Source organism: Pimephales promelas, chromosome 1 (assembly GCF_988280905.1).
Source record: "Pimephales promelas chromosome 1, fPimPro1.hap1.1, whole genome shotgun sequence".
NCBI lineage: Eukaryota > Metazoa > Chordata > Actinopteri > Cypriniformes > Leuciscidae > Pimephales > Pimephales promelas.
In genome coordinates, this window is record NC_142769.1 from 10,748,490 (window position 1) to 10,765,920 (window position 17,431).

At 41.3% G+C, this 17,431-nt stretch overlaps 1 protein-coding gene across 2 annotated transcripts in view; it reads left to right on the forward strand.

Moving 5' to 3' along the window:
• The window catches only part of hgfac (HGF activator), a 37,050-nt gene extending 19,679 nt beyond the window's left edge, over positions 1-17,371 (forward strand). For both annotated transcript variants that reach the window (XM_089126229.1, XM_039669903.2), the window contains 9 exons: positions 952-1,083; positions 1,185-1,295; positions 1,792-1,966; positions 3,825-3,922; positions 5,923-6,163; positions 7,234-7,373; positions 8,361-8,501; positions 13,080-13,222; positions 16,814-17,371. In XM_089126229.1, the coding sequence (XP_088982355.1) occupies positions 952-1,083; positions 1,185-1,295; positions 1,792-1,966; positions 3,825-3,922; positions 5,923-6,163; positions 7,234-7,373; positions 8,361-8,501; positions 13,080-13,222; positions 16,814-17,056 (1,424 nt within the window). In that variant the 3' untranslated portion in view covers positions 17,057-17,371. The remainder of the gene's footprint in view (positions 1-951; positions 1,084-1,184; positions 1,296-1,791; positions 1,967-3,824; positions 3,923-5,922; positions 6,164-7,233; positions 7,374-8,360; positions 8,502-13,079; positions 13,223-16,813) is intronic.
• The last annotated feature ends 60 nt before the right edge of the window (positions 17,372-17,431 follow it).

The following is a 17,431-nucleotide window of genomic DNA, read 5'->3' on the forward strand; positions in this document are numbered from 1 at the left end:
CTTTTTTCCCCCTCAGAATAGTTTAAATCTCACAATTCTGACTTTATATCATGCATTTCTGACTTTATAACACGCAATTGCGACTTTATATCTAGCAATTCTGACTTTATAACTCGCAATTCTGACTTCATATCTCGCAATTCTGACTTTATATCACGCAATTCTGACTTTATATCTCGCAATTGCGACTTTATATCACGCAATTCTGACTTTATATCTCACAATTCTGACTTTCCATCTCGCAATTCTGAGAAATAATGTCAGAATTGTGAGATAAAAAGTCGCAATTACCTTTATATTTTTCATTCAGTGGCGGAAACAAGCTTCCATAGAAGTCCTATTTAAGTGGGTCAATAAAACACTCTAAATTTTAAGCTAATTGAATATAAAACAATGTAAGTATACAGTATATTTTTAAATATAATATTTATATTAAAATATAATGAATATGTTATTATTTCCATTATAAGTATGCTGAAGTGTACTTCTATTTCACAAAGGGAATCGATATCTTTAGAGATATAAGAAGAGAAATATTCCCTTTACTATTAAACCATAGGACCTACTATAACTTTCCGAATTAAATGCGTCTCAGGAGCAGGAATAAAATGAATAAAATCCTCATCAATGTTAATTAGTGTATCAGTAATTACCAATAATAGTGTACGATCTGTTCTCATGTAAGTAATTAATCGTGTGTGTGTGTGTATAGTAGAGCTTTCTTTTTTCAAGCATTACATCACTCGTTTCTCCATTCATGCCATGCTCTCTTTTATGTTTTGAAAATGTCTCATTTTTAACACTATCAGATGTCCTGTGTACCGTGAAGCTTTTGTTTCTCTTCTTTTGTCTGTTATTTGATATTGGTGGAGTTGTTTCTTCAGGGTTACTCTGATTGGTGGAGGAGTCGAGAGTGTTTGGTTTTCTGAAAGATCAAGGTTTGTTTTGTAGAGAAGTGCTACGAGCCGCTGCGTCTGAAGCACTATGACATTGGAGAATCGTGGGGACGGATCTACCAACGAAGCGTAGAGATGTGCACGTGCCTCGGTGGGGAGGTCAGCTGCGAGCGTGCACGTTACACGGGTACAACACTGAAACTACAGTACCGACATCTGATCCCATGGAGCTACTGCTTTTTTTCTTTTGAACATTGTTCTTTCTGTTTTGTGTGTGTGTGTGTGTAGTGTGTTCGCGAAATCTCTGTGAAAATGACGGTGTCTGTAGAATGATTGAGGCCACTGGTGAAGAGGTGTGTGGGTGCAAATCTGGATATATTGGACAATACTGTAACATCAGTGAGTACACACACACACACACACACACACACACATACCTGGTTTCCATGTTTTATGGGGATTTTTCTTAGAAATAATGATTTTCATACTGTACAAACTGTATATTCTATCACCCCAGAATTGTGTCATATTTGAGGGGACATAAGCACGTAAATGAAACACATCCTGGAAACACAATTTTTAATGTTTATTTTTTAAAACGTATGTTGTATGTTTCTAATAAGTAACTAGATAAGGCAGTGTGGGGTGAGACTGTATGCAGTTTACATTGTAGAAACAAATTTCAAAGCAGGCTTTGTTTTACTCATAAAAAAACAAAAACAAAACAAAACAAAAAAAACATTATAAAACCCCATAATAGGAAAATGTTGAAGGAACCAGGGGTGAATTAGTGTTCTTTGTTGTCATCTCTGAACCACTCTATTAACACACATCCAAATTCAGTATAAGTATTTTAATAATCTTTAATTAATAAACTTCCCCTGTGTGTCATCAGACCCACGAGAGCAGTGTTACCGTGATTCAGGTGCAGAGTATCGTGGTGTAGCCAATGTCACTGTCTCTGGATCATCCTGCCTGCCATGGAACTCGGATCTGTTGTTCAGTGAGCTGACAGTAGATACAGTGGACAGCGCCCCCCTCAGGGGCCTTGGAGAACATGCTTTCTGCAGGTGACTGCTTAGACTGCTTACAGTCTCATCATGCTTGTCATTATAGTAAATTGCTGAAGACTGACCTTTTATAATAAAGGCAAGGCAAGGTAACTTTAAAAAGTGCACTTAACTGTGTTGAATGGGCACTTGCAGTGTACTCCAAGCATTAAAAGTATAGCCTATAACATTTGCTGGTAATATAATATTAATAAAATAAAATGCTATTTAAGTGTACTTGAAGAGATTACACTTTGATGACTATGTTTCCTTTTAAAAAGTGCACTTTGTTATCATGTAATATTAAAAGATTTAATTTACAGTACATTTATATTATTGTGTTTTAGTAAAAATTTGACATGTGTTAAAGCTGCAGTCCGTAACTTTTTGGGGTTAAAAATGATAAAAAAATAAATAAATACTTTTTTGAGCAAGTACATAACCAGCCAGTGTAAAACTATCTGCTTGCCTTAGCTCAATTTAAAATGGTAAGCTTTCAACAATGTTGTACTGGTGGATTTCCGCGGGAGATTCGAGCATGCGTTTGTGTCATTACATCACATCTGTATACATAAAGAAAGAGTCTTGAGTAGTAGGCTATATTGCGTGTGAGGATGTTGGAGATGGAGATTTATAGCCTTTTCTAACAGCACTTGATATAATTAAACTTATTAATTTGATGGCATATCCAGAAAGGTTCAAACTACAATCACCAGTGACAACTGGAGATTCACTTCGGAGTGGCTACAGAAAAAAAGAGACTGCAACTGGGCCCATGCGAAAACGAGGAAAAATATCTGAAAGGCAGTGAATTTAGTTACGCAATCCTGATGTTGTTAACATTAACAATTTGAGAACAAAGTATAATTTGCATGGTTTGACGTGATATGATAAGTGATCGTTAGATTTAATCAGCGTGATTTACTGCAATGCTTTAGTTGGTCAGAACAAAAGTGGATCTTACTTATTCAGATGATATTTTCCAGTGAAATTCTTATGTTGGTCATACTTCCAAAAAGTAGAATCTGCGATTCCGAAGGACAGTATCCACACCGGCGCGGAGACTGGCAGTTGCACATTCTCCTCAAACATTGGATTCATCCGCGCTGTGCCGCGCCGAGGCAAAACCCACGTAAAGTTGATAATTCCGTGAATAACTGCAATTGCAGATTTCGAACAGAGATGGCGACAAAGAGGAAAAACTATGGACTGCAGCTTTAAAGTACACTTATTTTGATGTGTTGACTAACACATAACACATAACAAGTACTTGCTCATTTACAACAACTTCATCTTTGCAAATGTGTATAAATATCACAAATGTCAGTAAATTCAGCAATAATTTTAACCATATTTCAAAGACAACAGAATTATGAAATTACAGTAATTTCATATTCCCACCTAAAATTTTATTTCTTACCTAATTTGCTCAAAAAAACACCTTAAAGTTCTATTAGTTGCCTTTAATATAAATTTAAATACTTTTAAAAACATTTTTGTTTCATTTTTTATTAACATGCAGCTCAGTTCTCACTTAAGTATATTCTGTTCAAGTATTTTATTTTAGTAAGTCTGCTCGTGTAATACTTCTACGTAACTGTGTACTTAATTTTCTAAGCAATGACATACAATTTTCACAAATTCCAGGTCACATGCAAGCACCTAGCAAGTACCTAGCAACCACACAGAGCACCCTAGCAACCACATAGCAGTGCCCTAACAACTATTATTGCAGTATGTGCAAATGCCTCTCATGTCATCTCCTGAAAATGTAAAAATATAGTAATTCTGTGTTTAATATAGATACCTTTTTATTTGATTTTGCAGAAAGCATTGATGTTGTACTGTCTGAGATTTTCCATGTGACTTCATATGGCAGGAATCCTGATCAAGATAAGCTGCCATGGTGTTACACAATGACAGAGAAAGCCATTTCTTGGGAGTACTGCGACATCCAGCCCTGCTCAAAACAACCATGTTAGTACAACTACACATGCACACACAAGAGCAACAAGTCCTTCAGATTCTCCAGAATATTCTGGATTTCTCAAAAATAGTTACACGTTAGAAGTAAATGAAGCTTCCTAAAAATTCTGTAGAATTCTCAGGTGCTTGCTTCCTGCTTCCTCCAGGCGTGGGACGAGGAAATCTAAACCAGTGTTGCCTGAAGCAATAGGTTTATTGGTCATGAGCACTTGACATCATGTAGATGGAACGCCCTTAGTATGTTATGGGTTTTATTAACCTTGATTCTAGCACAGACATGAGCGACACGAGGGATCGGCGACAAACATGTTAAAGCAAGCTGCTCTTACCTATTTACAATTTATTTACTCTGCTGATCAAAAGTTTGGGGCCAGTAAGATTTTTTGTTCTTTTTCCACATTAACACACTTGTAAAAGTGTGTAATAGTAAAGACATTTGTAATGTTACAAAAGATGTTTGTTTAAAATAAATGCTGTTCTTTCTACTCGTGAAAAGGGCCCTCAAAAATGAAAATATATCACGGTTCTGACACGGCGATAATAATTTAGAATTTTATCTTGAACAGCAAACATGAGATCAACATATTACAATGATTTCTGAAGGATCATGTGACACTGAAGAGTAATGGTGCTAAAAATTCAGTTTTGCATCACAGGAATAAATTACATTTTACAATATATTACAATAAACATATAGTTTTTGCAATGACTTGTTTATATATGGTTTCATTCAGCACACATAGGCCTATTGATTCTATTTAATTTGTGTCATATTTGCAGATTTCCTTTTTCTTAGCTGATGGAAAACTGCCGACAAATGCTCAAAAAACAAATCTTTTTTGTTGCAGTTTCTTGTAAAGTCAGCATTAAACAGAAGTTGCGATAGTCTTTTCTTCCCTATTGTGACATATCATGGGACTTGATTGGACCTTAGTTGATAGTTGTGGTTTCGTATTGGTGGATTTCATGTGATTGACAGGTTGTCCCACCCTTGCACCAGTAAACACGTCATTAGAGATAGTGCTGAAAGATTGATGGAAAGCTATTTTTATTAACCCTTAATCACTCTTTGGGGTAAATATGACCCCAATTGGACTTTTCCTTGATTTTTTTAAAAATGTTCCCTTCATCTCAGAGCCATGAAACTCAGTGACTTTTCCTTAATTAACTATCTAAACATGCACAAAAAAACCTGGGTTCGATTCAGTTGTTCTAAAGGTGTGTAAAAAAAAAAAAAATTACCATTTAACGTCTTTGGGGTCAAAATGACCCCAATTGAAAATGAATGGGGAAATGAAAAAATGACTTTTGTTAAAAAAATAAAAGTAAATACATTATAAATCTGAAATGTTCCACATATAAACTAATTTTGACAAAAATATTTTGTGCAATTCACAATATATATATATATATATATATATATATCATAAATATCAAGTTGTGAGGAGAATTTGAAGCATCAAGAAAAATGAAGTGAAAATGAATGAGTCTCTATGGACCCCTATTGGATAGATGTGATCATTGCACTTTAATTCCTTAACTATAAGAAAAACTGTTTTTCGACTAACCACCAGATGTTAGTATTCTATCCCTAACACATTGAGCAATGTCCAAAAACTGTTTAGATTTAATTATCATCATAATTTAAGTGTTTTTTTATTTTAGAAAAATCTTTTTTCATGTACCAATTTATGGCCTAGTTATGTAATTGTGCAGTAAATAGGTAGAAAACTTAAAAAAAAAACAAAAAAAAAAACAGCATAAATGATTAGTTGAGAAGTGAATTAAAAAAATGATATATAGTTTCCCATATAAAAAATGTATATTTCCTTATGCAATCACTCTTTAAAAGTCTGGGGTCAAAATGACCCCAAAGACCTTAAGTGTTGTCCTTTTTTAAGAGTGATTAAGGGTTAAAGATTACGAGGGCTCATAGTGTCAGGTGTGTTTGGATTATTTTAATTGAATATTCTCTCTGTTCCTGCTTTCAGCTTCCCGCAGAGTTCCTGTCATGACTGCCGTACCTCGGCCGCCCCGCACCCCTGCCAGGACACCGGCGTGTGGTAAGAGGCACAGGAAACGGATCGATCGGGGTCGTATCCTGGGTGGGACTTCCGCATTGGCTGGCGCTCACCCCTGGATGGCAGCGTTGTACATCAGAGATGAGTTCTGCGCGGGAACGCTGGTTTCCGCCTGCTGGATCGTATCCGCGGCCCACTGCTTCCTGCGCAAGTATGTGTGTGCAGGGCCTGAAGTTAATTTTTTCGGCCACCGGCCACTGTGGCAGGTGGATTTAAAAATTCACCCGCCACAGAGACTTTTTACCAGCCATTTTTTTTTTGCCTCATAAACGTTAAAAAAAAAAAAAAAAAAAACGGGAATTTCACAATATTGTTCTTTAACTTGTAAGAACACACATTTTAGTGCTGTCAAGTAATAATAACTCTAATAACATACATTTAAAAAAAAATCTTTTTATTCATTGATTTTGACAGACACACACACAACATAGTATATACTCAACAGATAGGCTAGACCTACCGCAGCTCGTAAACAAATCACACGCGGCTGTGTTGATGGCGGATTTAGTCACGTACAGGTCTTACTCTTAACAGCTTTTAGTTACAGCGTTCAGGAACGGTTAAATATGAACTAAATTAATAATGTTATTACTGATAAAATTACCGGGTACCGGACATTTTCTCACCGGTTCCCAACTCCCAACATGCACAGTTGCACACGCATACACATCTGTGCAACTGTCATTGTACTTTAACCTACAACAGCGACGCATTACATTATCTCATCCCATCTCATCAACAGTTTCATACTCGCACACGTAGTCAGAAAAAGAGCCTCATCTTCTTTCTGATCGCATGAACGTTACGAAACAACAGTCGCTGTCATAAATCAGCCGCTCACGAACCTTGCCATTGCCGCCGATTGTTCACTTTGTATTAAAATGTCTTCTTTACTTTTCTTTTTCTCATCCTCATCTTTTTGTTGGCTGTTTGTTTTGTTTCAGCTGGCCTCTTTACCCCAGTAATGTGCCGCCACATTTTAGCTAAAGTCCACCGCAATAGCGGACTTCGTTGAAATGTAAAAATCCTAATGAATCACTCAATTCTCATTGGCTACCCGCCAATGTGGCAGGTAGATTGACAGTGTTACCCGCCAATAGCAAAATTCACCCGCATTTGGCAGGTGGTCGGGTGTTAATTTCAGGTCCTGTGTGTGTGTTTGTGTGTTTATATACATTAGCATTTATGAAATTTTAACTTCATTGTAACTCTCTTTCTCAGTCCATTGCGGTCACAGATTCGGGTTGTTCTTGGCCAACATCACTTTAACGACACCGGCTCGAACACCAGGACGTTTGGTGTTGAGGACTATATTTTGTACCCCAATTATACTCAGTTCCAGCCGACCTTAAATGATATTGGTGAGTCTGGACTTCACATTTGAAATCTTTAACATCATTACAAATTTACAAGCAATGTCTTGCATGTGTGTGTACTTGTTTAACCTACATTGTAAGGACCAGGACTAAAGTTCAGTTAAATAGTTCCAATCTTTAGAGTTCAGTCCAAGCACATGTCTGAAGAGACCTACTGTATGTTTAGGGCACACACACACACACACACACACACACACACACACACACACACACACACACACACACACACACACACACACATTGGGTTTTCATGTTTTATGGGGGCATTCCATTGACAAAATAATTATTATACTGTAAGAACTATATGTTATCCCATAAACCTCCCCCTACCCCTAAACCTACCCATCACAGAACACTTTCTGCATTATCATCTTCATCATTAAAACAAAATCACATGATTTATCAGCTGTTATATCAGCTATCACATTATTACCTTATGGGGACATTATGTTCACAAGCTAGAAAAAACTCCACACATACTTTATAGTTACTCTTTATTTTGTCTAACATGTACACTTTATTCCTTTGCTCTCATTAATGCGTATATGTACACTGTAATTTTCTTTTTTGCTTTTAATAAGTCAAAAAGCCCATGCAAACAAACAAGTTGAGGTTTTTTACATTTTCAGAGGAAATTCAAATTGTGATTTTTAAAGTTTCCAAGTAAATGCGGATAAAACATACAGATGCAGACGTGGGCTGGTGTGACACAGACACGCTCCAACATGCTTGTTCACCAGCACTTTTGCTGTTTGAAAAGTGTCGTTTCCCAGTCTCACCATTTCCTGTTCTGTCAATAGTATTCCTATCTCCAAAAGTCTAAAAATAAAACTCATCTTTTGTATTTTCCAAAAGAAATAAAACAACTAAAGCTCTTTGCCTGTTCAAAACTTGCCAAGACGTTGCAATTCGGGTAGTATGCATTTTTGTGTTGTGTATGTGTTTTATGTGTAATAAAAGCTGTTTTTATAGTCTTACTGAAGCTGAAGAAGGTCAACGGACGCTGTGCTCAGAAAACACAGTTCATCAGGCCGATCTGCCTGCCAGAGAAAGGCACAACGTTCCCGGATCACTTCTGCTGTAAGATCTCGGGCTGGGGTCATATGAGTGAAAGTGAGTATGACTAACAGAGATTTTTAGTATTCATATATTGTGTAGATGTGAATCATGTTTTAGTTTTTTTGTTTTTCAAAAATGATTGCTTTTTAAAAGATAATGATTTTCTATGATGATGCTAAAGATGCTGATTATATGGAGACAAAAACAGCAAAGCAGCTGTGACGATCAGCAGCCGTGGTGCCCTCGAGAGCCACTAGAGGGCACTCTCTCCCCATGTTATGTTTCCCCTTGGACTCTTTGTGTTGCATTATGTTCAGCTGTGTTTCATTATTGGTTATTGAGTTCCTTATTTAAGCCTGAGTTTTCCCTGTGTCCCTTGCGAAGTCTTGTTACCCTGTAAGCGTACAATTCCGAGCGTTATTCCCTGTTCTGTGTCTCCGTGTTTCCCTGGACTCTTGACCCTTGCCTGTTTCCTGTACTGCTCTCGAACCTGTGCTGCCTGCCTCGACCATTGCCTGTTTAGACCACGAGTTTCTGGATTGCCCCTTTGTTTAAGTGTTTGCCAGTTTTCATGTCTGCTTGTTTTAATAAAGTGCTGCACATGGATCCGACCGTCTCTGTCCGTACGTTACAGAAGACTTCGCCAAACGAGGATCCAGCAGACTTTCAGCATCTATCCGCCGTGGTCAAGACCCGAGCTTCAATGCTAGCCTCTCATAGTTCTCAGCTGGCGAGACTAACTTCTCTCCTCGAGGAACTAGCAAGCTCCGTGCAGTCATGGTCTCCGCAGAGCACAAGCACTAATCAAGCCCAAGCTCCCGCTGCACCTGTTCCACCGCAACCCTGTGTGAGTACCGCATGCAGTAATTCCAGTACGCCGTTTCCCGAGAAGTTTAATGGCTCACCTGAAGCGTGTGAAGGATTTCTTCAGCAGTGCAGTTTATATATGAAACATCAGCCCCAGTTATACGCCTCGGATACCGACCGCGTTTCTTTCATCTGCTCACTGTTGACTGGAAAGGCTCTGGAGTGGGCAGGCACGTTTTGGGAACCAGGTCGGATGTCGTTTCCTCCTTTCGAAGTGTTTACCGCCCTGTTCAGAAAGGCTTTTGAACTCCCCGCAGAAAAGGAGGGTCTCGAGGAACTGCTCTTTTCCCTGCGCCGGGGAGGTTCGTATGCGGCGGATTTCTCTCACTCACTCCGCACGCCGCATAAGCCTCAGCTCGCTAAACTGTTTGATCCTCCCTTAAGGACCGTCAGAGGAGCTTCTAAGCATATCGTTCCTGCCAAAACCACTCATCATGTCGGACCCCTCGAGCCCGTATCCCGCACTGGCCCTGTTAAAAGTGCTGTTTCTAAGACAGCGGAGGTGTCGCGGGTCGAACCGGAGTTTGAGCGCGTGCCAGCCGACTCGAGTGAGTCAAGTGCCGAGCTGAGTGAATCAAGTGAGTCAAATACCGAGCTGAGTGAATCGAGTGCCGAGTCAAGTGAGTCAAGTGCTGAGCCGAGTGAATCAAGTGTGTCCAGTGTTGAATTTAGTCTGTCCAGTGAGTCTTCAGTTCAAGTGGATGAGTCTCCGGTTCAAGTGAGTGAATCTTCAGTTCGAGTGAGTGATCCTGTTCAAGTGGATGAATCTCCTGTTCAAGTGGATGAATCTCCAGTTCAAGTGAGGGCTGAGTCTTCAGTTCAAGTGAGCGAGTCTCCTGTTCAAGTGAGTGAATCTTCAGTTCAAGTGAGTGATCCTGTTCAAGTGGATGAATCTCCGGTTCAAGTGGATGAATTTCCAGTTCAAGTGAGGGCTGAGTCTTCAGTTCAAGTGAGTGCCGAATCTTCAGTTCAAGTGAGCGAGTCTCCTGTTCAAGTGAGTGAATCTTCACTTCAAGTGAGCGCTGAATCTCCTCTTCAAGTGAGCGCTGAATCTCCTCTTCAAGTGAGCGCTGCATCTCCTCTTCTAATGAGCGCTGAATCTCCAGTTCGGGTGAGCGCTGCATCTCCAGTTCAGGTGAGCGCTGAATCTCCAGTTCAAGTGAGTGAGTTGTCCAGCCCTGTGATGCGCCGCCGCAGGAGGAGGAGAAGGAGGACTCGTTCGGTTCGCCAGGCCCCGGTGAACGCGCCTCTCCGCCTCGCTCTGCCGGTCCCGCCTCTGCGCCTCGCTCTGCCGGTCCCGCCTCTGCGCCTCGCTCTGCCGGCCCCGCCTCTGCGCCTCGCTCTGCCGGCCCCGCCTCTGCGCCTCGCTCTGCCGGTCCCGCCTCTGCACCTCGCCCTGCCGGCCCCGCCTCTGCGCCTCACCTTGACTGCGCCCTTCAAGCTCCGGGAGACCTTTCCTGAACCCGTTTACCACGCAGAGGTTCCTCCCGTGAATTTCCCCAAGTATTTTTTTTGGGGGGGCACTAGGTACTCTGCGGGGGCCTTGGAGGCGACACTGACATGGACCGCACCTGAGTCTGCTCCGCCCTCGTCTCTGCCTGAGCCTGCTCCGCCCTGGCCGCCTTCACGTCCTGCTCCGCCCTGGCCGCCTTCACGTCCTGCTCCGCCCTGGCCGCCTTCACGTCCTGCTCCGCCCTGGCCGCCTTCACGTCCTGCTCCGCCCTGGTCACCCACGCTCCACGGCCCAGGCCCGCCTTGCCTGTGTCCTGGTCCCGTTCCCCTGCACGGGCCTGGCCCTCCGTCCCTCCCCCGGGATCGCCTTCACTCTGCCCCCTGCCTGGATTGTTCGAGGAGCGTCTGGAAGCCGCTCCTTAGAGGGGGGGTTATGTGACGATCAGCAGCCGTGGTGCCCTCGAGAGCCACTAGAGGGCACTCTCTCCCCATGTTATGTTTCCCCTTGGACTCTTTGTGTTGCATTATGTTCAGCTGTGTTTCATTATTGGTTATTGAGTTCCTTATTTAAGCCTGAGTTTTCCCTGTGTCCCTTGCGAAGTCTTGTTACCCTGTAAGCGTACAATTCCGAGCGTTATTCCCTGTTCTGTGTCTCCGTGTTTCCCTGGACTCTTGACCCTTGCCTGTTTCCTGGACTGCTCTCGAACCTGTGCTGCCTGCCTCGACCATTGCCTGTTTAGACCACGAGTTTCTGGATTGCCCCTTTGTTTAAGTGTTTGCCAGTTTTCATGTCTGCTTGTTTTAATAAAGTGCTGCACATGGATCCGACCGTCTCTGTCCGTACGTTACAGCAGCTCGCTGTGTTGGAACACACACACATATTAAACAGTATAGGTGAAACTCGAAAAATTAGAATGTCGTGCAAAAGTTCATTTATTTCAGTAATTCAACTTAAAAGGTGAAACTAATATATTTTATAGACTCATTACAGGCAAAGTGAGATATTTCAATCCTTTATTTGTGATAATTTTGATGGCTTACAGCTCATGAAAACCCCAAATTCAAAATTAGAATGTTGTAAAAAGGTTTTCATAGCTGTAAGCCATAATCATCAAAATTATAACAAATAAAGTTAAATAAAGCTACTATATTAGCGGTTGAACAACTTCAATTTTTTTTTATGTCAACATTAAAGTGACTATCAATAATGAATCACGAGCTAAGACTCAAACGCGGGTTGGCTTGTGCACAGATATAGCATATGACGTCCCATAAGGCTATTTCTCCTACATAACCGCTTATTTTGATCAGTTCTTTTGTCTTTGGGTCCTTATATTTCTCACAGATTTTTGCTCGTTCTAAATCAGATACAGATAAAGTAGCACGGTAAAGATTACATTTATATGAATGCGTTAGTGAGAGAACGATGTGAATAAATTCTACCTGGAAAATCTAATCTAAAGTAATTTTTGCTTATTAGTTTGTTTGAATTAGATCATTGAAGGTCAGCAGCAAAGACATTGGTTAATAAAGTGAGATTAAATAGATAAAGTATATTTGTATCATTTAATATAGTTAAAATTATTGCATTTGACTGCTTTTATTCATTTTGAGGAATACTGAATGTTTTCGTGCAAGTGAGATAAGTAAATGCATTTAGTCTAGAACTAAATCATCATGTTTACACAGCGCACACAACACCTCCTCACTTTTTTTCTCTCAACACGGGGACAGGAGAACTGTCAGTCAATAAATGTGAATTATTTGAGTAAATAGTAAATTAAAAAAGTAATGCATTACTTAACTAGTTACTTGAAAAAGTAATCTGATTACGGTACGTTATTCAAGTTACTTGTAATGAGTTACCCTCAACACTGTTGACAATACATATCTGCGCTTCTGAATGTTACTGTGTGCCCGCAATCTACACATGATGTGCTAGCTAATGTCTGTCTGTGTGTGCGTTACAATAAGCAGCGCATTAGTTTAGACCAGCGATTAACTTATGTGTCTGTGTCTGTGTGTAAAAATAATGTCTGTATCACATTGTAATTGTTTGAGGTCAGCATTATTCTGATAGTTCCGTTAAAAAAAAAAGATTTTCTTACTCTGTATGTTTGTCTTGAGAAGCTAAATGGATATTGTCTTGTTTTTTGAAAAATGTATCAGAATGAACCAAATTTATTCTTACAACAAGAAAAAAATATCTGCAACTAAGGTCTGAATTTGTCATCTTTTCCCATTTGAGTTTATAGTATAAACATTAATCATGATCTGCATAAAATTGAAAGTAACTTGTGTGTGTCTGTTTAGAGGCAAACTCATATTCAGACCTGATCGAGGGAGTGGTGAAGATTATTCCGTTTGACCAGTGTTCGAGTCCAGATGTGTATGGATCAGAGGTCCGGTCAGGGATGCTGTGTGCCGGGAGTGACTCCTGTGTGGACGCCTGCCAGGTAAGACGTCAAATCACTAAGCACTAATATGATATATCTTCCCTTTTTTTACAAGGATCTTTTAATTTATATATATATATATATATATATATATATATAATATATATTTATAGATGTTTTACTTTGATATTCTATATCAATATTACTTTTCAATAATTTAGATGTATTTAACATAAATTTGACATTTTGTAAATTGGCAAATGGAATGTAGATATATACATACAGTAAAGTAACATTAGAGAATAAAAATACTTCTAAAGCATGTATTACTCTTAGCTAATAGTCATTTCAACATTTACTATTATTAAAATCAAACATTGTATCTGTTACTATTACTAAAATCAGAAATCATATCTGTTGATATGTTTTAAAGGGTTAGTTAGTTAAAAACATTTACTCACCCTTGTGTCGTTCTTAACCCGGAAGACTTTTGTTCACTTTCGAAAAAAAAAGGGATAGTTTAAAGGGATAGTTCACCCAAAAATTCAAATTGTCATCATTTACTCATCCTCAAGTTGTTCCTAACCTATATAAATGTCTTTGTTCTGCTGAACACAAAGGAAGATATTTGGAAGAATGTTTGTAACCAAGTGTGACGATCTGCGGCTGGAGTGCCCGCTTGAGCCTCTGGGGGGCACTCCTTCCTAGTTTATTGTTTCATTCATGTTTTACCCTGGACTGATTATGGTTTATTTCATGCACCTGTGTTTTATCATCTTGTTTAGTTCACCTGTCTTAAGCCCGAGTTTCCCCTTTGTTCGGTGCTCAGTATTGTGTGTGTATGTTGTCTGACTGCTTCAAGTATTTTCCTAGTTTCCTTAGTATTTCCTAGTTTCACGGTTCCTGGACTCTCTGCCTGTATCTGGTCTTCCCGTTTGCCTAATCCCTGAATTGTTTGATTACTGATCTGGACTGCTTACCTGGTTTTGACCCCTGCCTGTTTCCTTGTACCTGTCTCTGGATTCTCCTCTTTAATAAAGCCTGCGTTTGGATCACCTCTGTCCATGTTCCATGTGCAGTTTCATGACAGAATACTGAGCCACTACTGATCCAGCGGCTGAGAGGAACACGGACCTCGCAATGGATCCCACAGCACAGATTGTATGCCTCCGCCAAGGAGAACGTCCTCTCAAGGTTTTTGTGATGGATTTTTTGAATCTCTCTCATCAGTCCTACTTGGATGATTTTTGTTTAATGATATTCTTTCGGGGAGGACTGTCTGAACCGCTCGGCTCTGATATACCGTTTCCGAGTCCAAGCTGGACTCTTTCCCAATATATTGATCTGGCCTTTTCCATGAGCGGTTCGCTTTTTACTGTGGATTTTTTGGAACTTTTGCTTCACAGAGGACCCGACGATTCGGCATTTTACAAAGTACCCACTGAATCCACGCATCTAGAGTCTCCCGGTGAACCAGCGCTTCACACGTGCTCCGCCGAGTTTGCGCTACATGAAAGCCCAGTTGAACCAGCACTTGGTGAGGAGTCCCCCGAATCCACGCGAAATGTGAATCCTGTTGTTCTAACACTTCACGTGAGCTCCGTTGCATTCCTGCCTCAGGAGTTTTCCACTGAGCGCGTGCCAGCCGAGTCAAGTGCCGGGCCGAACGAGTCAAGTGAGTCAACGGCCGAGTCAAGTGAGTCAACGGCCGAGTCAAGTGAGTCAACGGCCGAGTCAAGTGAGTCAAGTGTGTCCAGGTCCAAGTCAAGTGTGTCAAGTGTGTCCTGGTCCAAGTCAAGTGTGTCCAGGTCCAAATCGAGTCAAGTGAGTGAATCTCCAGTTCAAGGGAGCGCTGAATCTCCAGTTCAAGGGAGCGCTGAATCTCCAGTTCAAGGGAGCGCTGAATCTCCAGTTCAAGGGAGCGCTGAACCTCCAGTTCAAGTGAGCGCTGCATCTCCAGTTCAAGTGAGCGCTGCATCTCCAGTTCAAGTGAGTGAGTTGTCCAGCCCTGTGACGCACCGCCGCAGGAGGAGGATAAGGAGGACTCGTTCGGTTCGCCAGGCCCCGCTGAGCGTGCCCAGACTCCTCGCTCTGCCGGCCCCGCCTCTGCGCCTCGCTCTGCCGGCCCCGCCTCTGCGCCTCGCTCTGCCGGCCCCGCCTCTGCGCCTCGCTCTGCCGGCCCCGCCTCTGCGCCTCGCTCTGCCGGCCCCGCCTCTGCGCCTCGCTCTGCCGGCCCCGCCTCTGCGCCTCGCCCTGCCGGCCCCGCCTCTGCGCCTCGCTCTGCCTGCACCCTTCAAGCTCCGGGAGGCCTTTCCTGTACCCGTTCACCACCCAGAGGTTCCTCCCGGGAATTTCCCCAAGTATTTTTTTGGGGGGGGCAGTAGGTACTCTGTGGGGGCTATGGAGGTGGCACTGACATGGACCGCACCTAAGTCTGCTCTGCCCTCATCTCTGCCTGAGCCTGCTCCGCCCTGGGCGCTATCACGTCCTGCTCCGCCCTGGCCGCCATCACGTCCTGCTCCGCCCTGGCCGCCATCACGTCCTGCTCCAACCTGGTCACCCACGCTCCACGGCCCAGGCCCGCCTTGCCTGTGTTCTGGTCCCGTTCCCCTGCACGGGCCTGGCCCTCCGTCCCTCCCCCGGGATCACCTTCACTCTGCCCCCCGCCTAGATCGTTCTAGGAGCGTCTGGAAGCCGCTCCTTAGAGGGGGGGTTATGTGACGATCTGCGGCTGGAGTGCCCGCTTGAGCCTCTGGGGGGTACTCCTTCCTAGTTTATTGTTTCAGTCATGTTTTACCCTGGACTGATTATGGTTTATTTCATGCACCTGTGTTGTATCATCTTGTTTAGTTCACCTGTCTTAAGCCCAAGTTTCCCCTTTGTTCGGTGCTCAGTATTGTGTGTGTATGTTGTCTGACTGCTTCGAGTATTTTCCTAGTTTCCTTAGTATTTCCTAGTTTCACGGTTCCTGGACTCTCTGCCTGTATCTGGTCTTCCCGTTTGCCTAATCCCTGAATTGTGTGATTACTGATCTGGACTGCTTACCTGGTTTTGACCTCTGCCTGTTTCCTTGTACCTGTCTCTGGATTCTCCTCTTTAATAAAGCCTGCGTTTGGATGACCTCTGTCCATGTTCCATGTGCAGTTTCATGACACCAAGCAGATCTTGTGCCCCATTGACTACCATAGTATTTTTCCTACTGTGGTTGTCAAATGGGACCTGAGATATGTATGGTTACCAACATTCTTCCAAATACCTTCTTTTGTGTTCAGCCGAACCAAAACATTACAGGTTAGGAACAACTTGAGGGTGAGTAAATGATGACAGAATTTCATTTTTGGGTGAACTATCCCTTTAATGAGCATGAACTAGGAATGTATGTATATTTTTATTTACTAAATGTTAACAATACTGTAACAAATGGATAGCTCTTGTTAGTTTACGTTAGATGATGCATCATCTAATGCGACCTTATTGTAAGTATCACAGTTTTTGCTAATGGTTGACATTGAGTAAAAAAAAGAGTTTTTGATTTTTGCTGAGTTGGGTGATAGAAACCATTTTGCATTGAAGCACAAAAAAAAAAAAAAAAAACATTGACAAATTAGACAAGTCTATCTTTTTTAATGTGTGTGTTGTATTTTTTTTTAGGGAGACTCCGGAGGTCCTTTAGCATGTGAGTGTAACGGTGCGAGTTTCCTTTACGGCATCATCAGTTGGGGGGACGGATGTGGACGGTCAGGAAAACCAGGCGTGTATACCCTCGTGCCCAAATATTCTGACTGGATAAACAGCGTCATTAAAAGATCCAGGAAAACATCATCAGCTAACAGAATAAAGATAAACATTTCCATTTGGAATCAATGCCAAAGACAACCCATAAATCAACTGTGACTTTATTATTAATGAATTACTCTTTCCATTACAGTGTTCATGTTATTGAATAATACTGATGAACTTAAGTGTTGTTAATGCTATTGTATTTATATTAACAAGCAATATATATATATATATATATTGCATATCAATAAATTAAATTTATTGCTGTGAAATGTGTCTTTTAATCTGCATGAAGTATTTTAAAAATGTTTTTAAATCTAAAACTATCTATCAAGCACAGATCATGATAGATAGATATCCAATCGTCAAGATGTGTATATCTGCGCGTCCACCATAAAGTGAAAAGATAAATAAAGTTAAAATGCAATTTTGTTGTTAAATCATAGCAGCAATCATTTACATAGTAATTTATTCAAGAATCAATCTACA